Source organism: Hippocampus guttulatus, chromosome 16, assembly GCF_054856545.1.
Source record: "Hippocampus guttulatus isolate MCC_2025c chromosome 16, RoL_Hgut_1.0, whole genome shotgun sequence".
NCBI lineage: Eukaryota > Metazoa > Chordata > Actinopteri > Syngnathiformes > Syngnathidae > Hippocampus > Hippocampus guttulatus.
The window spans coordinates 750768-772544 of record NC_141276.1 but is presented as its reverse complement, the minus strand read 5'-3'; the positions used below and the strand labels follow the sequence as shown (position 1 = coordinate 772544).

The 21777-nt window shown below is 50.2% G+C and overlaps 2 protein-coding genes across 3 annotated transcripts; both read left to right on the top strand.

The window, feature by feature from the left end:
* Positions 1–442: 442 nt before the first annotated feature.
* nags (N-acetylglutamate synthase) lies at positions 443–4686 on the top strand. 2 transcript variants are annotated; one of them, XM_086133154.1, is made up of 8 exons: positions 443–881; positions 1372–1640; positions 2036–2249; positions 2885–3065; positions 3224–3263; positions 3338–3469; positions 4062–4238; positions 4422–4686. In XM_086133154.1, exons 1-8 carry the CDS (start codon positions 564–566, stop codon positions 4609–4611), a joined length of 1521 nt encoding a protein of 506 aa, XP_085989280.1. In that variant the 5' UTR covers positions 443–563; the 3' UTR covers positions 4612–4686. The 2 variants fall into 2 exon arrangements, with proteins under 2 accessions (XP_085989280.1, XP_085989281.1); XM_086133155.1 differs by lacking the exon at positions 4422–4686 and adding an exon at positions 3650–3778 and having other exon boundaries at positions 4062–4172.
* A 522-nt stretch (positions 4687–5208) lies between these two features.
* coa3b (cytochrome C oxidase assembly factor 3b) lies at positions 5209–6730 on the top strand. The gene is made up of 2 exons (XM_086133020.1): positions 5209–5406; positions 6095–6730. The coding sequence occupies exons 1-2, from the start codon at positions 5238–5240 to the stop codon at positions 6199–6201; spliced, it is 276 nt and encodes a 91-aa protein (XP_085989146.1). The 5' UTR covers positions 5209–5237; the 3' UTR covers positions 6202–6730.
* Positions 6731–21777: the final 15047 nt, after the last annotated feature.

The window sequence follows — 21777 nt, the reverse complement described above, 5'->3', positions numbered from 1 at the left end:
CGCCTGTGCGGGTTTACTCCGGTTTCCTCCCACATTCCAAAAACATACACGGTAGGTCGTTTGGACACTCTAAAGCAGGGGCGTCAAACTCATTTTTTTGTCGCGGTACCCGTGACAGTTTGACATTTGGGTCCAGATTTCAGCAAGAATCATGATAGTCAACACACATGATTTGCTCCCGCGGGCCACGTAAAATGATGTGAGGGGCCGGATTTGACCCCCGGGCCTTGACTTTGACACCGGTGCTTTAAACTGCCCCTGGGCGTGACTGTGAGCGCGAATGTTCGTCTATGTGTTCCCTGCGATTGGCGGGCAACCGGTTGGGGGTGTCGCCCGCCTACTGCCAGAAGTCCGCCGAGATCCGTGAGGAGCAGCAGTTCCACATAGCGAATGGGTGGATTTTTTGCTACTTTAGCGCCCCAGGGGTTCAGAGGACGGCGGGTGTTGTCTGTGGGCGTAACAAGAGAAGGGGGCGTGAACTTGGAGAGGACCGAAAAAAAAAAAAAAAATCTTTCGAGCGTGCTGGCCAGCGAGTGGGCGGCAATCTCCCACCCGCACGCGGCATGGCCACCGTCAAGAGAGGAGCGTCCGGGTGCCGGGTGGTGGTCATGGCGGGTCAGTACCGCTCCAAAAAGTCCCAGCTGGCATTGCCAAACGGCTTGCAACCGAGAGGGGGCGAGGGGGACGCCCCGCGTCGCGCGTCCAGAGTGGCGCACAAGACCGCGGCTCGTCATTTTTCCCTTGCGGGCGGGCCCAAAGCCAACGCGATATCCCGGGACGTGAAGGCTTTCCTCGGCCAGGTCGGCGGAAACCCCGGGGAAGCCCGCTACTGGCTCGCCCAGTTCCAGAGAGCGACTTCGTCTCCTTTTGCCGTCGTGGAGGTGTGACGCCGCGATGCCGTACGCGTGGCGCGTCGCGTCGTCGTCGTCCAATTAGACTCGCGAGGGTGCGGGCGAAATCAATGAAAAGGACGTGATAGGACGTTGCGCTAATTACCACAAGATTGCTCGAGTGACACTTGTGCTCAATCTGCATCTCTTGAATTAGACGTAATTGCATCGACGGCGCAAACCTTGATGAAACTTAATGAGACGTAATTAGCGCTGTTACCTGTACATTAGTCGAACAACAGTCGGATGATTATCAACTCAAAACAGTTGAGTAATAGCACTAATCCACCAATCAATCCATAAATGACGCCAAACGTCACGAAAGAGAACAAGACTCGCGCTTGGCAGTTCAACTGGCTGACTGGTGGCCGATTCTCTCCAAACGACCGAGCAAGAACTCGTGATCTCACGCCAGTCGAAACGATGTCCGAGACATTCGCGATGTTTTACTTGGAGCTTTTCGATGCCCTCTCCCTTCTAGGTGGACAGTTCGGTGTTTGACAGCGCGGACGTGGTTCACAGTCTGGCCTTTGGGCTCGCTTTCCTCCAGCGAATGGACATGAAACCTGTGGTGGTGATGGGCGTGTCGCACCACGACGCTCTCCCGGTGGGGGAGTCTGAGAATTCCAGGCTCCTCGTGGCGCAAACTCAGCAGCTGACCGAGGCTTTGCAACAGCAGTCGGCAACAGTTCTGCCATTCTTCTCGGCCGAAGTCTTCCTCGTGCTGCAAAAAGCTCAGCGTGGAAGCAGGTGAGGAGAAAAAAAAAAAAAGAAGGTTCCCCCGCAGTCGATTGCAAACTGACATTTCTGATTGCCGCCCCGTTTTAGCAGATGCAAATTGTACGCTGTCGAGCTACGGCGATCTCTCGCCACTTTGCGATTCAAGTCAAAACAGTGACAGTGAGTAAGTCAAAACTTACCCGCATCGCGGCCTCACCCCTGAGTGAGTGTGAGTGAAAGGTTGTTTTGTTTTTCTACAAGTGCCCTGAGATTGAACGCCGTCCAGTCCAGGTTGTAGCCCGCCTCTCATCGAAATTCAGAAGGGATAGGCCCCGCTCACTCCCAACCGCTCACTCCAAGTTGTCTTCAAAATGGATGGATGGACGCATGGAGATCTGACCCCGTTCCTCCTCCTGTCCTTGCAGTGCTGGACCGTCCCTACGGGTCGATACGGGCCTCCTCCAGTGGAGTCTCAACTGCGGGATGATTCCTCTGGTTTGCCCGACACGGCGAGACGAGCGAGGTCGCGCTGCCGTTTTGGACTCGATGGAAGTCACGGCGGCAATTTCTCATGCTTTGCAGCCCCACAAAGTCATGTTCCTGACCAACACGGGAGGCCTGCGGAACCAGCAAAACCAGGCACGACTCTAAATCTTTCCCTCGAACACGTCTCGTGATCAACTGTACCATCGCGTGCCGCACTTTGTATGGTTTAGTCCGGCGGTGGGCAAACTACGGCCCGTGGGCCAAATCCGGCCCGTTGGTCTTTTTAATCCGGCCCGCCGAAGGTCGGTCCGCAATTAAGGTTCGATGTGAATGATTGCATTCATTTCAATTGGACTTGTAATGACAGGCATTTCAACGCCAGGTGGCGCACTGACTTGAAGTTGCAGAACACGGGGGGGCGGGGCAATCTTTTCGACCACCTAGTACCTCTGTATCGCTCTACTTCTACCGGTCTGATCACAACCCATCTGCAGCGATGCACAGGCTAAAATAGGTCATCAACAACACTTTTGTCATTTAAAAAAAAAAAGTATATTAATACCGTACTTTCATGCTTTTGTTCTGTTGATGTTTGATATGGACTGTCAACAAATGCAGTTTGTTTTTTTTAATGTACCATAGCTCGTGCTGACCTGGCCCTTCTGTCAAATTTTAAAAGTCAATGCGGCCCCCGAGCCAAAAAGTTTGCCCACCCCTGGTTTAGTCAGTGCGGTCTGGAAAACGTTCCGAACCCTACTTGATGCGAGTGGAGGCGGTTTGTTTCACAGGTGTCGGATACGGTGTGGTTGCCTGGCGACCTGCCTCATCTGTCCACGGCACCGTGGCTAAGCGCAAAAGAGCGGCACAGAGTGGCCGGTATAGCCAGACTGCTTCACCGTCTGCCGACAGAGTCCTCTGCAGTGATTACGTCTGCTGACACGCTGCTGACAGAGCTGTTTAGCCACAGAGGTGCTGACTAGTGCGCGTTTTTTTTTTTGTTTTGTTTTTTTTAACGCCAGCACGGTGCACACATGCATACCCAGACTGGTGATTTTAAATATGCCTTCCTGCAGCCACTTTTAAATTGCTCTATACTGTGTCTGAGTCTCAATGTCCTTTTACTTTAGGAACCGGATCACTATTTAAAACCAGAGACCCCATAAATCGGTAAAAAGCCAATAGGATGTGTGTTCGGTTGTCCAACTGGCAATTTCTACGACTCATCGTTTGCACTTTTGCAGGTACACTTCCTTCGATGGGATTGATGTGAATCGTCTTTTGGCTCTCATCAACAAAACGTTTGACAAAACTCTGAAGCGAGATTACATGGAGTCTCTCAAAGGCCGCCTGCATTCGGTCTATCTCTCTGAAGGGTGAGTGCTCCTTTCCCAGTATTAGATGAGAGGGCCGTAACAATAATCTGCCTTTATTTCGCTTATGCATGGAAATGAAGGGGGACCTTCATTGACATATAAGAGCCATATGAAATTCTCTATGCTTCCGCATCATCAATTATTGTCTCTATATGTGCGCTGCGACCGACTGACGACCAGTTCCCGGTGTCGTCTGCCTTCCGCTAAATCAACTGGGATTGGCGACCCTGTTCAGGATAACGGCGGATGGATCTCGGTGTGGACGGCACGGTGGTCGACTGGTTAGCGAGTCGGCCTCACGGTTCAGAGGTGCAGGGTTCGATTCTGCATTTTCCCCCTCGCGCCTGCGTGGCTTTTCACCGGGTACTCCGGTTTCCTCCCACATTCCAAAAACGCGTGTGCCGGTTGAATGGAACAATCGAAGTTGTCCCTAGCGCGGATGGCTGTTCGTCTCTGTGTGCCCTGCGATGGGCCGGCGACCGGTTCAGCGCGTTGCCTGCCTTCCGCCGAAAGTCCATCGGGATTGGCTCCAGCACGCCCGCGACCCCCCGTGAGGAGAAGTAGATTAGAAAATGTCTTTGTGTATGTTCAGCTACACAGCCGCCGCCGTTGTCACCATGGAGGTGGTGAACACGCCCTATCTGGATAAACTGGTGGTGAGCAGCACTGAGCAGGGCCAGGGCACAGGCCACGTCTTGTGGGAGCGTATTAGACAAGACCTGGGAAAGCTCTTCTGGAGGTCCAAAACCAACAACAAAGTTAATCCCTGGTAAAACATACACAAAAAATAAAGAGATAACTAATATGCTCACGAGGAGGACAAAATATGTGTCTTCATACAGCTCTAATTACATATTAGACTGTTGTATTCAAAGATGAATGTTTGAAAATGTCATGGCAGTCACACCTTGTTAAAATGTCTCCTCCTCTCTCGGCGTGTCTGTCTCTCCAGGTACTTCAAGCATTGTGAAGGGAGCTTTGCTAATGGGGAATGGATCGTCTTCTGGTGGGGCCTTACAGACATCCGAGAGTCCTACGAGCTCGTGGAGTATGCTAAGAATCTTCCCGACTCTTTCCAACCTTCTCCTCTCCCACCAACCCAAATTCTGAAAGCTTCATTAAACACTCCTGCTTCCGAGTGATCGGATGTACTTTACACATTGCGTTTCTTTTAGCCTCGAGATTATTGCCATAAAAACAGAGTTGTTGATTTCCTACGTTAACGGTCTCTTGAGTTTTTCATTGAGCACATTGAAAGCTGAACTTGAGAATGGAGACGGCTGTACATGTTCCCCTATTTTTAACTGGGTTTCCCTCAACGATCTGCTTGCACAGCCAATGTCGATGCTTTCTAGCAGTTGTGTGCTTATAATGTGAAGAGAGTTTTGACGTGAGCAGGGCAGCAAACAGTTGGCGGTCGTGCAGATAGTCTTTTAGCCAACAACTAGCCTGGCGTGCTAATTACAGCAAATCTCGTCATTTTTTCTATCCGTCACCGGCTGATATGCCGTCGTCGTATATGAGAACAGCGACAGTTTCTCGGTCTCCTCCGCTGAACACGCGCGGTATTGAGGAAAGTCGCATTTTTGACGTATCAAAAGGGGGCGCTAGAAATCATGTTCCCGATCATCGGCCTTACTCATCTGACCAGCCAATCACAACTGTTGTTCTCTCGCGCAGCCAATTGCCATCAGCTCTTCCTCGTTCGGCGAATCATCATGTGTAAAATCGGAGACGTCATCATGATGCGCGATCACCCGAACGCGTCATGGCGGAGGAAGACGCGACGAAGTCGGCGGAACGGACATTTACGGCGGCGGAGAAGCAGCTCTTTCGCCGCCGACAAGAGTTGGACTACTGGAAGAAAAACGCAGTGCGGATCCGCAGCAGGAATCTTGTGACCGGCTTGTGTATTGGCGCGTTTGTCGTCGGCATGTGTATCCTTGTCCACGAACGACCCTTCGGTCTCTTGTGATGTAACGCCAAATGTCATGGATCAGAAAATAGAAAAAGGCAGAAATGAACCCTGCTTCTGTGATCGGCTGTCGAAAAGTACTTATGCGCTCCCTAGCGTCGCAGTTTGTTGCATGCTCAACCTAAAAAGTGCATTTATTCACGTTATCGCAACACAGTTGAATACACGAGACATTTTGCTGAGGATCACCGTTACAAAGTTTCATGTGACGTGAGATGCTCTTGAATCATCCACCCATCCATCCATTATTTTTCTGATCCGCTCAGCCTCCTGAATCAAATCCTGGACGAAATGATATCAGAACAGCGTCCCACCATGCAACGTCGTAAATCAATAGTTTTTCTGGCTCAAAATGAGGCAGACGTGGTACCATTCGGATGAATTGGAATTATTATGGGTCTTTAATAGTGTTCCTTGAAGCACTCATAACCAACTTGATTTCAAAAGTACTTCCTTATTTCAGGAGACGCCTCTTAAAAAGTGAAACCATGAGGTGTAAAACCTGTTGAAGATGAGCTGCCCTTGGTTGCGAAAGAAACGATATATCGCCGCTTGAAAAGCCGCAAAATTTTCCCACACATTTTAAAATGTCTTATTTGCAGGTCTTCTCTTCATCTTCAAATGTTTTCCTTTAACCAGCAGTCCTCCAGTTAGTTACACCATCCTGTCCGTAAAACAGGAGAAAATCCTGGACGAAATAGATGATGAAGCCAGGAGCCAAATCATCAGAGGGCCGCGGACTGGTGCCAACTCTTGATTGCGAACTCACTTCCTCGCAGGGATCTTGTCTTTTGTTATGCAGGACATCTGTCATGACACGGTGACGCCATTAGTGGCGAATGATGCTGTTTTAATGGCTTCCAAGCTCCTAAATCTTCACGTCCGTCATGTGGTTCAAATTCCATTCAAAACATCCGTTATTGAACATGTCACAAACCACACAGTGCGGTGCTATTACTGATTGATGCTATATTTTCATCTCACGAAATGGAGAAAGTGATCAACAGTTCATGATCAGTGAAATAGCTAACACCAGATGGGATCAACTAACATTTGCTTTGTGAGTTGGTGACATTTTTATTGCTGTGTCTGCCATCACCTGTCATGTTACTTTGTTTCATGTCATCATCAAATTGACTTTGTATGAAATTATCCACAAAAAGATTGATTGCGGTGCAGTAAATACTGCATATGTTGATTCCATTTTTATTTATCCAGGTATGGCAACTGAGAAAAGATGTGATGCCGACCTGGCTGCAGACCGAATAAAACAAATCGAAAGAAAACATTATTTTATATAATTTTAGTATAATGTGGGTGATTGCATTCGCTTTGGCTGGAGAGGAGAGAGAATAATAGTCATTTTAACGGCAACGTCATTATAACGGCCGGATTTTCCCCCACAAAATAGTGAAAAGGCTTTGGTTACACCGAACTTTATGAACAAAATGTACGGCTTGCACGGCGGCCCGGTAGTCCAGTGGTTAGCACGTCGACTTGACAGTGCAGAGGTACCGGGTTCGATTCCAGCTCCGGCCTCCCTGTGTGGAGTTTGCATGTTCTCCCCGGGCCTGCGTGGGTTTTCTCCGGGTTCTCCGGTTTCCTCCCACATTCCAAAAACATGCATGTCAGGCTGATTGAACGCTCTAAATTGCCCCTCGGTGTGAATGTGAGCGTGGATGGTTGTTCGTCTCTGCGTGCCCTGCGATTGGCTGGCAACCGATTCGGGGTGTCCCCCGCCTACTGCCCGAAGACAGCTGGGATAGGCTCCAGCACCCCCGCGACCCTAGTGAGGATCAAGCGGTTCGGAAAATGGATGGATGTACGGCTTGCGCTTCCCCTCCGTTGCTCAGCAACACTACTGATTGACCCGGTGCGTACATGGTTGTACTTCCGGGGGACACGGGGCACAGGGTGTCCGAAGATGGTGTCTGCTAAACGGAAGCTTGGCACAGTTGGTGGCCAACAGCTTGAAAGATGATCGTCAACGGCTTCCGGGCGCGGCACATCCTGAACCGGAGAAGCCACTTGTCATTTGATGACGCAATGAGATGAAGTAGGAGCTCTACAGTTTATTTCGTGTCTGATAAAATCCGGTTTTATTCGTCATACTGTTAACACGTAATTGACATGTTTTATATTGTATTACATCTTCATGCTCATACTACCCTGTATATCGTAGTTGGCGGCCATTTTATTGGAAATAGTTACGACGAAGTACCGTTTTAAGTACCGATTCGTGATGTCCCTCGAGGTGTGGAGGAACGAGGCTCGACTACGCTCCAGCACTGTTAGCTCTTGGGCTCCCCCTCGTTCTCTCTCTCCGGAACGCGGTATATCGTATGTAGCTTACAATATGTCCGCTTGGGGGCGACACAAGCCTAGAAATGAAAGTGCGGAGAGGGTTGGAGGTTGTGCGATTGATCAATCGGACTGCGCCACCGGAACGCGGTATATCGTATGTAGCTTCCAATGTGTCCGCTTGGGGGCGACACAAGCCTAGAAATGAAAGTGCGGAGAGGGTTGGAGGTTGTGCGATTGATCAAATCGACTCCGCCACCAAAATAGGCGGTTCATGTAGAATGAAATCCGATAAGTCTCCAGAAACAAAGACGCGCGATGGTGGGTGACGTGGCAGGAGGCATATGAAGGCACTCCATGTCAAATTGAGAAACCTCAGGGAGTGGATGCCGTGCGTTTCTGGCTTTGTGTAAGCGCGCGCTCGATCGAGAGCGCGAAATATGCTTGAAAGTCCACCCGGGAAGAAAGACAACCGAGGTCACCAACAATAAACACGTCTAGTTAAAACTGCGCGTCATCACGCACGGCTTTCCCTTAAGGGCCTTGACCACGCCACCAACTTTCTGCAAATCCGGCAAGCGTTGAGAAATCCGTACACGTGTAAAAAACGAAAATAAAATGACTTGTTTCCTCTCTGAGTCCACAAGAGTGCGCTTTTCCTTGAGTGATCCAACCACTCACAGATGTGCTTATGTGGCCCGGTGACGAAGATGACCGACCGCAGGGTTAGTTTTCCTCTCACGAGCTAAAGACGAGCATTCATTTTCATTGCACCGATCACATTTCGAGGTTCAAGGCAAAGCCTAAAATGCGACCTAGCCAAGAGGTGTGAGCCCCCCATAAGCATTTCCGCACTCTTGTTCGGACCGGCGGTTATCCGGCGTAATCGTCAAGTGTTTCGATCGAGCTAGCTGTGCCCGCAACCTGGAAATGCCGATCGAGTTTGGGTAGTCCGCTAGCGTGGCCACGTTAGCGCGCCTCCTTGTCGGTTGTCAGCATGCACTCGTCACGCAGAGAGAGGTAGAATAGCGAGGAAAGGGATGAATATTGTTTTTTCTGGACGACAAACATGGACTGGGGCTTCTTGCTGCGTGAGCCTATCTTTGCGCCCCACATTGAAGTCGTTAATGTCTGCCGCAATTCCCAAAAGTTTTCACTGCTACTTCTTCAACAAGTGATGCGCGGGTCTCTTTCTTGTCGTTGAGGTCACAGTGACAACTGGATTCTTAAGGGATACTGTAATGTATGTACTTGAGTATTCATTTTTAATAATAATAATAATAATACATTTTATTTATAAGCGCCTTTCAAGACACGCAAGGACACTTTACAATCAGGAACAAAAACAATAAAACACAGAATGGCGTTTTACTTGAAATTGCAACATTTGTAAGTTGATTTCCCCCCCCCCCTAAATAGAGGTCTGTATCTGTATGATTGTTGTTGTATATTGTGTTTGGGTGATGACATTTGGAATTGGATTTATGTACATTCTACTTACTTGGTCAAAACCGGGATTAAGATTTGAGTTCCGAGAGGTCAGCGTGAACAGGAACAACAGTGACATCAAGTCACGTCATCCCAGAAATGTTACCAACAATGACATCGGATTCAGAGAAGCAAGATATTCCTCATCTGCGGCCTTGTTGTGAGAAGGATTTGTGGAAAATGCGTTTTCTTGCCTTTGCCTAAAAAACACCAGCATCCGGTGTTCAAAAATGCTCTGCTTAATCTGTAAAAAATCCCTTCAAGTAAGGCGTGTTTTCCAGTTGTAATGGTTAGCTATTTTAGCATGAATGACATCCAAGCTATGAGAACACATTGGGCCCCGGTTTGGTAGCCAGGTGCCCGAGCGCTCGGTGTAGAATGGGCACAACGTCATGTTGGTGCCGTGGCACGTCAAGTTTAGCGTGTCGGGGACCGCGTTGCGCCTCGCCGTGAAGAAAGGAAAATAATTTCCTTTCTTCAAATCTAAAAATGGAGAGAAAGGCGGCGCCACAAACATCATTTCCCCGAGTGAATCTGCTTTTTCCATTCAGACTGAGCAGACGGAGGAGGAGCGCGTGTCCGCTCACCCACCCCCGCCAGACGAGAGCGAATGGGAAGGGGAAAATCTTGGAACAAATGAACGCAGCAGAAGAATAGTTCATGCTGAAAGCACACCTCGGTGATTCGCAACGTCGTCCACTCAGACGTCTTCCCATTCCTTCAACTCCACCCTCTTCATGCAAATAGATGCACATAGTTCCCACCCATCACGTGGGAAATTTAAAAAAAAACTGGATCTGTCGTGAGTTGTTTTGCACTTCCACTCCACCGTCGTCACTAACACCTGGGCTAAGTGACAAAATAGCCACCCTTACCTCCAGTTTCTCCGTCTATGACGTGATGAGCTCTGACGTGATGAAGATCCGGAGTCACTTTCGAGTGACGGCCAGAGAAACACAATCAAGGCAGAGGCGCCGTCCCTGCATCATGTCAACGCCAATTTAGCTCCGGTCAGCATGAACCGTGAGCGTTCAGAATCGCCTTTATTGCCATTGTGTAGCATCCGCAAGTTGTCGCCTCAAGAATAATGTGTTCAATTCATTGATCAATATGTTGATTGAGGCCGGCCGTGTGAATGCAATGTGTCGTGACGCGGTCCGAGCAGGCGTAAGGTTGCGATCGACTTTCTGCCAGCAACGCAGCAGCGCAGGTCCTTGGTGCTCTGCAGGGATGCCGTAACACCGGAATTGCCCCGCGAGGGAACATGAAAGGATTTTCTTTTCTCACATTACAGCCGCTTACTTAGATGAAGCCGCTAAAAATCTGTTTATTTTGGCGAAACGAGATACTGAGGAGTGAAAAGTGTGATCATATTCTTGATCCTCGGGAGAGATGGATCGCTTTATGCTATATACTGTCTATATAAGAAATATATATCTGCATCTGCATACGGATGCACTCCGGTTAACTTGACATCACAAAAGAAAGCGGCACATCTGCGAACAGCTTGGAGTGTTTTGCTTAGCTTGGAGACGGGCCCCGATTTCCGAACGCCGCCTTATTCTAAAGTAAACCCCACCTCCCCGCTCTTGAGTCCACAGCCCTGCCACCCGTTGCCCTTCCCTCCCTCTTTACCGGCACCAGATATCGTCATGTGCCCTTCCAATGAGAGTTAATTGTAATCTCTTTTTACGTATGATCTCGACTTTTGTCTTGAGCAGTAGAATCAGCAAGACAAGTGCTCATTCTGCTTGACTAAGTGGCCTGGAGGAGCAGCAGGGCCGAGATGCGCGAAGGGGAGTGCTGGTTGCGGGAAGGACGATATTGAGTCTGGCCACCAGAGGCCGCTGGGACGATTGTTTCCTCTCAAACTGAAACATGGACATGCAGGCATGCCCCCCCCCCCGCCCGCCCCCCCCGCAAAAAAACCTAGAGGTATCGTCTAAAACGTTTCGAGAAAGATTTTGTTTTCTATATAGTGTCGCATCGACTCTTCAAATTTGAGATGAACAGAAGATACAATTTAACAAGAGCGCGACCGTAAATCTGTACGGTCTGTCCACGAACTTCAGCGTTGTGTTTCGGAGAACAAGAGTGTGGCTGGTATAATTGTTGTCCAAAATGGGCCGGGGTTTATCTCCTTAGGATCCAACAGAGCAATGAGGGCCGTTTAAAACGCTCTCCTAGCCTATTTCCTGTTTACGGCAATGCCAACGGCTCAACCGCTTTTGAAGGCGGCGCCGATAGATGCTCGATGCTGTTTATTATACATCTTGGGCATGCCACATCAAACAATTCTAGAGATTCCACAGCGTGCCCCCTCTCAAAGAGATGACGTGCGCCGGCTTTGAATCGTGCTTCATTTTAGAAAAAAAACCCCTCAAATGGACCTGAATCCCAATCGGATTGTTACCAAATCTGCACTGTCATGGCGACACTGGGAAAATCAGCTGAGGAGGAACGAACAATGACGAGGTTGCGGCGCAGATAAACGGCGAGGCACTAGAAAGGCATTGTAGTGCAGGCCTTCCACGCTTGGAACGTAGGCGAGTCGTGTGACTCGGGGTTTTCATCCTCTGCAGATCTCATCAGAGCTCCAATTCCAGCAGCTCTGCCTGCGACCGAGGCCGCAGCGGCCAATAGCGTGCCGCTTGTTTGGGCTCAGCCAACCGCCACCTTTCACTCTCCACGAGCCCTCCTACTTCACCGTGCTCTACCCACAAACGGGGCGCTGAGGCCTATTGCACAAAATAAAAGCTTTCCATTGGAGATATATTTTGGAGCGGGCGATTTTTCTGAAGCCCACATATTGGAGCCGCAAGAAAATGCAATGTGCGGTGGCAAAATTCACCGTTCAGTACAACGAGTAACTCAAGTGTATTCCTTGAGCACTTGAAAACAACCGCCGCTGTGTACAAAGTGCTCGACACGGAGCCAAAATCATTCATACGACAAACAATAAAACGATAAAATCAAAACGAAGACCGTGGAAAGCACAAGAACAGTCAAACCACAAATCAAATTTCATGCCGAGTCAAAGGCCAAAGATTCAAAATGGCGAGTTTTAGAGATGGGCAGCGAGGGGGCTCGCTCAACGTTCATTCCAAAGAGAGGGAGCGGCGACGGACAAGGCTCCGTCCCCTCTCGGCCTCCGCTTAGTTCTCGGTACCTCTTGTCCGCGCACCTGAGGCACCGGGCAGGTGCGGAGGAGCTCAGGAGAGGTAAGGTGGGGCCAGGCCATTTCAAAATTTGAAAACAAATAGTAGCATCTTCAAAAGAACTCTAAAGGGGGACCCAATGAAGGGATGCCAGAGTAGGAGTTAGATGCTCCCTCTTACGGGTACCGGCTGAGAGGCGAGCGGCGGCATTCGGGACCAACTGGAGACGCTTGATGGAGGATCGGCTGACTCCAAAGCCAAGCGCGTGACAGTCATCCAGCCAGGATGTGACAAAGGCATGAATTTGTGTTTCAAAGTGCTCTCTCCTCTTTCAGGAGATTACAAAGGTCAAATGAAACAAACCTAAAATGACTGCAATTCCCAAATGGTGCATGGTCTAGTTTTGTTCATCCCGAGTGCAGTCTAGCAAACTAATTGGCTCACTTTGACAACTCCATCCATAGGCTCCAACAAAATTACATTGGCGCGCCAGGAACTTTGGAGAGTGGAAAAGCTTTAACTCCAGCTCCAGAAGTCCCATTTAAAAAAAAAAAAACACCATAAAACTTCAAAACAATGCAGGACTCAATGTAAGCAGTTCTACCGCTTCATCCATAAACCCCCCTGCTAACGTGGCTAGGTGCTAACGGGAACCAGAAGTTTTGGGAGATGTTTGACAGTGAGAGTGTGGGTGGGGGGTTAGGGGGGGGGTTGCATTAATTAGCTTCCTGAGCCACTAACGTGGAAAGAAGGACTGTTTAAAAATTGCTGAGAGCAAAAGAAAAAGGGGCATGAAAAGAGGAAAAGGAGGGGGGGGGGGAGGTGACTTGTGGCCCCCCGATGTCATGCTGGAAAATGCTGGAGGGGGCGGTTTAAAACTACCCCATAAAGACATTTAGGAGGGTATAGGTGCCAACATTGCAACAAATTGGAGTCACAGGTAAACGTGAGCAGAATTCTTTAGAGGGGGGGTGGGGGGCAAGAGATGGCAAGAATAATCGCATTCTGTTGCGGTGTCCTGGTATCGCAGCCGTCCTTTTGGACCAAAGGATCACTGCGCGATTGTCTGTCACTGATAAAATGTCAATTCTTTACAAAAAAGCCAGTAGGAATGAAGTAGGACACACGTTTGTTGCCGCGCTACCGTTCTTAAATCTTATTTGTACTTCTTGGGTTGGTCACATGTTTACAAAAAGAAAAAAAAAAGGTGTGGGTCTCATCTTTTGTCACCGATACGTCGAAATTGGACTTGAGAAATGATCTTGACCGAAGTCTTTTTGTAATTTCGATAACTGGTCACTCTTTTGCGCTGACTGTAGACGAACACACAGTAAAAGCCGCGTACGTGCTTCTGGTTTCGAAGGCGGCAGTAAACCCACCGGGTATCCCACCAGGTTCTCTGCTTCTCCCCCTTGATCTTTTGCTGCGTAAAAAACGTTGCCTCAAGGGCCGCCGGGCACGGCGAGGGAGCAGTAAAATCATTTTCAACAGATTTTAATGGATGAATAGCGAGCCGACGAGCAGAATGAAGAGCCGGGCAAATAATAATAGCTTGCATTTTCAATTTGATCCATTTGTTTCGAGAAATCGGTCAATAACGAAGGACTTGAGAAACGGCCACCAGAAATGAGAAATCTGAGCGTTGGTCCCGTTTGAGTGTCCCCGCGGGCCTCGTCAAGCTTCGCCATACTTGATGCGCCCGCGGCCTACGACGCCGCCAAAATCTCTCGCACTTTTTCACTGGGAAATCACTCCGCCGCCACGTCCCCTATGGGACGCCTCGCCTGACGTCGCCACGGTTTTACAATGCGAGTGGTCCTTCCGCGGCGTCGCGCGGCATTCCGTCACAGCGACTCGTTCTGTGCGCGCGCAGGAACGCCCGAGCCCGATAATAAGACGCAAAGGTTACACCTGCCGGGCCAACTCCCTCCGGGCGAAAACTACAAGACGCGAGCGGGAATGAACGCCACATCTGTTTTGAGCAAAGTTAGAGTGTTTCTTGTCCTGTAACAGAAGGCAGTTACGTTAATAGTTGCTCCGGTGTCTCTTGGTCTTAGCACTAAATGAAAAGGTCGGAGGCTTCTGAGGGCTACTGAACAGCCGCCGGCAAACTCCGAGTACGTTCAAAGTCGCTCTCGGATCGGATGGACAAGCGGTTGCGCTGACGGACACGCCGACGGCACTTTGTTGACTTTTGTCAGAGGGCATTCGATCGTGACCGAAGCAATCCGAAATCTCCGACGCCTCATCAGCCTGTTTTTGCTATTCTGTTGTGAGTAAGCATTTGTTTTGTTCTGCCATGCAAAAACTCTATTTTTTATTTTTTTTTGGGTAGCTCCCGCAATGAAGAGAAATCGAAACGCTAGCGCTGAAAGAAGGAAGAAGAGTGGCCATTTTGTGGGTGGAACAATACAGCAAAGTTCAGTCTTCCTTCGGACGACTTCCAAAACCGCACGGCCGACGAGACTCTCTCATTTAGCGTGTATTTATAGCGGCCTTCGTGGCCTGGATGCTGAGGGGAAAAGGAGAGGCGTGATTACACGTCGTCCCGCTTCGAGCTTCTTCAACCCTCGGCCAGGTGGTCCGCTCACCGTTTCTTGTCGTTGTCGGGATCAGCGCCGAGGCCAAATTTGCCATTTCGAAAGACGAGCGCGCCCCTACGCGCTTGGCCGTAGCATGCGCTGACAGAGTGCATCCTGGGAGTTGGAAGGCGCTTTGCACCAACCGCTTCACATTCAAGTAAAACAACGATGCCTGTGTTAAGGATCGTGAAAATCAACATCGATACGTCCGTCGCATTGCGGGACAAAAAAGGATTTTGTCAGGCAAGTCGAAAGAAAGCAAAGTGAAACACAAGAGACGCGAAATGGAGAAAGGAAGTGATGCAAAGAAGGACGGGAAGTTGTTGAAAGTCCCCATGACGTGGGCTGGTGAGGGGGAAAGGCACGGAGGGGGGAGGGGAGGGGGGGCACGCTGTGGAATCGTGAAAACCCGAGTGAAGGTTTCACACTGAACAGATGAGCACGTTGGAGCCGGAGACGGAAGACGATGAGATGCAGATGTGACGCCAACAAAAAAAAAATCCAATCGTTCGTTTGGCCGCGGCGCAGGATTTAAGCATTAAAAAAAATGGTTTTCGTTATCCAAAACCGAGACTAATAATATAAGGCCAAAGACAACAATTTGCTTTGATTCAAAGGCAAAAAAAAAAGACATCTGGTCAAGTCATCACTTTTGGACACTCGACGAAATAGTGGCAGTGTAAAAGATTGTGCATGTGGACGGAACAACGGGACCGGCGATTGCGGCCCAAATGAACAAGAGTTGATTGGGGAATCTTTCTTTTTTCTTTCTGCACATGCTTAAAGCTTGCTACAAAGTTGACCTCAATGGAAAAGAATGCAAAATCTCGCTTTCTCTCTCTCTCTCTCTCTGTCGCTCCTTCTGCCTCTCCCTTTCTCCCTCTCCTCCCCCTCACGGGTGAGACGCGCACATACTGCTTAGATTAAACTGCCACGGAGAGGGAGAGAAAGCAAGGGAATGTTCTTTTTCCACTTTTGACCCAGACTCTCTTTTTTTTTCTTCTTCTTCTTCTTCCTAATCTCTCATGTTACTCGCTTTTTTTTTGCCTTGCAATTTCACTTCAGAGCCCACCAATCCTTCGAACCTTCAGAAAACAAAACAAAAAAGTTGTTCAAAGTACCGCGGACGCTCTCGTGTCTAGTCTGTCATCGCCATCGTCTGCCGACGGCTCGATCGTAACGGCTCGATGCGCTTTGGTCATTGTCCGAAACGTAGCAAAGCTGACGAGCTTTTTTTCTTTTTTTTAAGCGGACTCCACCCTGAACCGGTCGCCCGGTCACTTGCCGGGCACATATCGAGACGGAGACAAACCACCGAGCGTTCCCACCACCGCTGGGTGGGAACTGATCCCGCGGTGCCGCTCACAAGTCAAGCGAGTGTGCACCACTACACCATCAGCGACGCACGCAATCATTTTATCGATCTATCCATCTAGCTATAAATGTATAGATCGATAGATTTATAGAGATATAGAAATGAAGGAATAATATATATATACTGTATATAATGAGGGCGGCCCAGTGGTTAGCGCGTGGACCCCACACTGCAGAGGTCGCGGCTTCAATTCCGGCTCCGGCCTCCCCGTGTGGAGGTTGCATGTTCTCCCCGGGCCTGCGTGGCTTTTCTCCGGGTACGCCGGTTTCCTCCCACATTCCAAAAACATGCACGACAGGCTGATTGAACACTAAATTGTCCGTAGGTGGGAGTGTGAGCGCGGATGGTTGTTCATCGCTGGGCGCCCTGCGACGGGCTGGCAAGCGGTTCAGGGTGCCCCCCCCCCCCCCCCCCCCACGCCCGAAGACGGCTGGGATAGGCCCCGGCACCTCCCGCGACCCTTGTGAGGATCAAGCGGATCGAAAAAAACCCCGTTTGTGTTCAAAGTACACTTCCGATCAAGTACGGGCCAAATGGGTTGCATGTTGAGCGGAGTTGTCAGCGCCTGCTGAAAAGTAGCCCATAAAATGGCTCGTCATCCAACCGAGTTACTTTTCAAATCAAGTCGGTTGCTTTTTCAAGGCAAGCCACTTAACGGATGGAACAAAGGGTTAAACTTTGGGCAAAGATGTACTTGATTGACAGGTATCAGATTGCAGCCGGTCCAGGTGGCCACACCTCCCGTCAGCCCCAAGCGAGGATTTCCTGCTCCCCAGATAAGATAGCGGCAAGTGATGTGGTTTGGGACACTTTCGGAGGTGGCTTTTTCTTTCCCTCCTTTGTGTTTTTTTTTGTGTGTGGGGGGGGGCTTAGTTGTACAAGCACCAGCGGTATCGCTGCGTTCACTTGTTGTTGTTGATTTGTCGTTATTCCCCCGTCCGCTACGTTGAGAAAGTCTTGAATGTTCGCGGCCTCAAAGTCTCAATGCAGTCTGGCGACAAAACTGGCCACCTCTTTCCTCTCTGCTCCCCCCCCCCCTCCCTCCCTCTCTCTCTCTTTCTCTCTGTCTCTCAGCTGGCTTTTGCAACATCACCCTGCCACGTCGAGGATGGGCCCTATGCCGTTTCGCTTTCCTCCTCCTTCAAAACTGAGGTCAAAAGAGTTTATGAAACGGATTCGGGTATTCGCCCGCGCTAACTTCCTGGTGTGTGTCGAGCAGAAAATCGAGCAAATCTCTCATCGAGCGTATGGAAGGCGCCTCGAAACGGGATCGCGGTCTCCGAAAGCCCACCGCCGCAGTGGCGCGCGTGCTCAGGTCAAGGGGGATACCCCGCCATGGGGGCATTTACAACGCAGGAGATGGACAGCCACCAGGGGGGGCTATGAATGACGCGGCATTAATGCACGCGCGCGCAACGTTAGCGAGCTAACTCATTGGATTGCTTGCGGCACATGATGGGCGATAGTACTCGACTGTTGTCACTTTGGTGTTAACTCCCGCGACGAACGCTTAACGTGTCCAATTGACGTCGGGCGGGGGGGGGGGGGGGGTGTCCAAACGTGTTCGTTGGAGGGCCGCGTACAGAAAAACACTTGAAAACGCGGCCTCGTTTTGAAACGCGCTCAAGAAAGCAAATTGGAGATCGCTTGTGTTGTTGATCGGCTTTGTGTTGAAGGCGCCCTGGCAAATAGTTGCGGACTTTTCCTCCGTTTTTTTTGGGGGGTGGCCGGCAAGCCTGGAGCTCGCAGAGTAGATGCAGCGCCCCAGCATCCGCCAATCATCTCGCCTCCGTCCCTTTTGTTGGCTCACTATTGCCGTTGCACCGCGTTGCCGTTCAAGTCGGGCTCTCATCATGGCGCCGACCCTTTCTTGGTGTAAAGTCGTTTCAGTCATCTGAAAGTCGTAGAGACCTCCCCCGTTTCTTTTTTTCTTCTTCTTCTTCTTCTTTTTTACTTGTGTTGATCATTTCTCTTTGCTGTCTGGCAACTGCAGTGTTCATAGTTTCCATCCTCGGCCTGTCTGCGCCGTGTGTGTGTGTGTGTGTGTGTGTGTGTGTGTGTGTGTGTGTGTGTGTGTGGTTTTGGAGCTGGGGGGGATGGGCTCTGATTCTCTTCTCTCGATGGGAGAGTAAGTGCAACAGAGAGACAGAAAGTGTTTTAAACATTCCTCTCTTTCCTCCGCAGCGTGACCGTACTGGCTAACTTCTCACTCCTTCCCCCCCCCCCCCCCCCCCATTTGTTCACCCCCAGCCGGTCTCCTCCCCCTTTTTCTTTTCTTTAAATTTCCGCCAGAAAACTTTGATTTGACACTTTGTCTTCTTCCGTCATCTGTTTGGGGTCTTTACATGCAAATGCAAAACGGGAGCACGTGATCGGGTCAGGCAGGAAGTCCGGAGAGTGGAACTCTGCTGACGTTGGCCTCCGCCGAGTCTCCCAACTGTCTGTCGCTAGTTAGCTTGTTTGAAAAGCGTCAAGACTCCAAATCACGATTGTCCGGTCTCGGCAAGCGAGTTGATAGCAGGCGCAGGCGCCGCCCGACGCTATTCCGTTAGGAATGAAGTAACGCCGACGTGTTTCTCCCGGCGCAAATTTGCCAGAGTTTCAACGGGTGCAACAAACTGCTGCTCGAAATAAATACTATCATTACTGCCCATAATGTATCCAGAGAAAGAATTACAGAGGAGGGAGGGGGGAGAGGGAAGGGGGAATGAGTCACGCATGTGGACGTGGCTTCCCTTCCATTCTCCCTCTAAGGAGCGTTGCGTCTGATTCTTCAACCGTCCCTCCCTTGGCTTCCAAAACCAAAGCGAGGCCTTCAATTATCCCCTTTCAGCGCCCAGAGAGAGAATGTAGGCAGACCTTTTGGTCTCTCCTTCTTCTCTCTCTTGTTTCTCGGGTTGACGACGCGAAGATGACAGTGAGCTTCGGCGTTCTCTTCCTCAGCAAACGCGCCGGGATGCGACGCGAGTGAATCCCAATCGAAACCGACCCCCGCCACGGAGGGAGCCCGCTCATGGCAGCATCATCCCCCGTGCGGGCGTGCAGAAGAGGGCCCGCGTGAAGACGTGTAACGTGGCTCCACGTGCACGCGCTTGCTCGAAATGAGGATTTACAGGAGGGAGAAAGGCACACAAGCTCAGCAGCAGCAACAACTTTGCCCCCTCAGCCCCCCCACCCCAACCTTTTCTCTCATCTTTTCCAGTAGCATAAACTTCAAACAGCCAATAGCTTCCGTTCATAAAGAGCCCATGACACACACGTCCATGTTTATGAGTGAACCTCTTAAAGGCAGTAATGAGGAAACAGCAGGCGGGCCTCCTTCTGTACGTCCAATTGTGCACATTCGCCCCAACGCAAAGTCTTGCTGCGTATGATGACAGTCAGCTGCGCGTTTGGCTTTTTACGAGCGCAGCGGAAGTGCGCAGTCGACAGTCGAGCGCCATCAAAGTGCTTTCTAGCTGACCGTCGATATGGGGAAACGTTACCATGGGCATTCCGCGTCTTCCAAGTGGCGGATTTTCCATCACCTTCGGCGTTGGGGGAGATAAACGCTCACTCGCCGGTCAAAAGGGAAACGTGCGTCAAGGTGCCGTTGGCCGGAAGGGGCGTCGGGGATGGACCGATTTGGAAGCCTTCCCCACCCGGTCGACTGTTTTTGAGACACGTCGTCGGGATGCGGTGGCAGTTCCGATGAAAGCAAAACTGTCGGACGGCGAAGAGGACAAAAAAAAAAGGAACCTTCAACCTGGTGGGACCAGTGATGGGAAAGAGAAAGTGTGATCATGAACACCATGAAGGAAATGAAACTTTGTATTTATATTGCACTTAACTCATTCGGTACCAGCCAATTCTGGACCAAGGCTGAAAAGACGTTTAAAAACGTCTTTGGGAGTGAATGAGTTAATCGAAGTTGAAACTGTAACATTTATTTTGTGAATGCAAACACTTTTGTTGGAGACTGTCAATTTCCCCGGTGTGGGGCAAATAAAGGATATCTTCTCTGATACGAAAGTGGTCCCGATGTTTCTTGCTGCGGGCTCTCCTTGCTGGTTCCGGGGAGAGACTCGCCTCCTAAACGCCTTTGGGCCCGTGCTCGCCGAGTGTAAGCAAAGTTCGCATTGAGAAAGTACTTTGCTGTTGTACCCTACAAGGGACAACTTCATTCCAAACTCGTATGACAGTTGAAAGTGAGAATCTCCTGTCATTGACCGGCGACTGAATTCTTTTTACCAGTTCGCGTGTTGACGGAAATAAGAGCGAGAGGGAGAGAGAGCAATTATGTTTGTCTTGTGTCAGCTTCTCCCTGCCACTTCAAAATCGGATTTTTTTTTTTTAAATGACTCGGTCAAAGGAAGAAACAGCTGGGGCGAACCCAAAATGAAGGTTTTTTTTTTTTTCTCACGTTGACCTGATCTGAGTTTATTGACAGATGGGCGTCAGAAATCAAAAGCGCAACACCTGGACCGACGCCCGCCTCTCACTCATGTCTCGTGTCTTTCCTGTCGTGTCGACGCTGCGCGGGCTGAAGCCCACTTTGCAACTTGCTCACAGTTGTCCACGGGGCCTTTTTCCTCGTGTTCTTCTCACCGAGCGCAAGTTTCTTATTTGCTCTGCTCAAATTCCACCGCCGTCTGTCCAAATGACCGATCGGAAGGCCCTTTTGGCTTTTCCGTGGACATTCTGGAGTGTCATTTGCTCAATTTCAAAAGGATTACAAATTAGATCGAGGGTGGGCGGTTCCAGTCGATTGGGGGGGGGGGACACACCCGATTCAAATGATCAGCTCATCAGCGGCCCTCCAGGACTGGAATTGCCCACCCTCCAATGAGGTCAACAACGTTCACCCCAACAACCGCAGGCCACCCGCGGAAGAACCACCATCGGCACTCACGATCACACCCAAAGGGGCATTTGGAGTGTTCTATGAAGCCGCCGTGCATGTTTTGGGAATGTGGGAGGAAACCGGAGTACCCGGATAAAAGCCACGCAGGCACGGGGGGGGGGGGGGGGGGGGAGAACGCGCAAACGCCACGCAGGAAGGCCCGAGCGGAACCCCGCAGTCGGACGTGCTCGGCTCACCGCGTGCCGCCCTCTCTTGAGTCTTGACGCCATGCCAGAATTATTTGGACAATGATATCCTGACTGTTCATTTGAAATCAAACAGTCGGGAAGGGATGAAGTGGGGAAAAAAAATGTCAAAACGCAAACACGTGGCATTTCCTCTCCCCAACTGCACTTTGATGATTGAGAACTTTTTGTCAAGATTTTCTCCATTTTGCGCGTAGCGCCGCGACGCTCCCGCATCCCAGCCTGAAGGTCGAATCGGGGAACGATGAGGTGGCAGTTTGCTCTCTTTCTTCTTCTGCCTGCCTCGCGAAAGGCACATTGCATTCCATCTTCCTCCAAGAAAAGAAAAAAAGAAAAAAAAG

Excerpts from the sequence above, each read along its gene's own strand:
- nags (XM_086133154.1), top strand. The coding sequence starts at position 564 with ATGGCCACCGTCAAGAGAGGAGCGTCCGGGTGCCGGGTGGTGGTCATG. Across the intron at positions 1,641-2,035 it reads AAAGCTCAGCGTGGAAGCAG|TGCTGGACCGTCCCTACGGG; the intron begins GTGAGGAGAAAA and ends CTGTCCTTGCAG. Across the intron at positions 4,239-4,421 it reads AACAACAAAGTTAATCCCTG|GTACTTCAAGCATTGTGAAG; the intron begins GTAAAACATACA and ends CTGTCTCTCCAG.
- coa3b (XM_086133020.1), top strand. The coding sequence starts at position 5,238 with ATGGCGGAGGAAGACGCGACGAAGTCGGCGGAACGGACATTTACGGCG. Across the intron at positions 5,407-6,094 it reads CGCGTTTGTCGTCGGCATGT|TTAGTTACACCATCCTGTCC; the intron begins GTATCCTTGTCC and ends GCAGTCCTCCAG.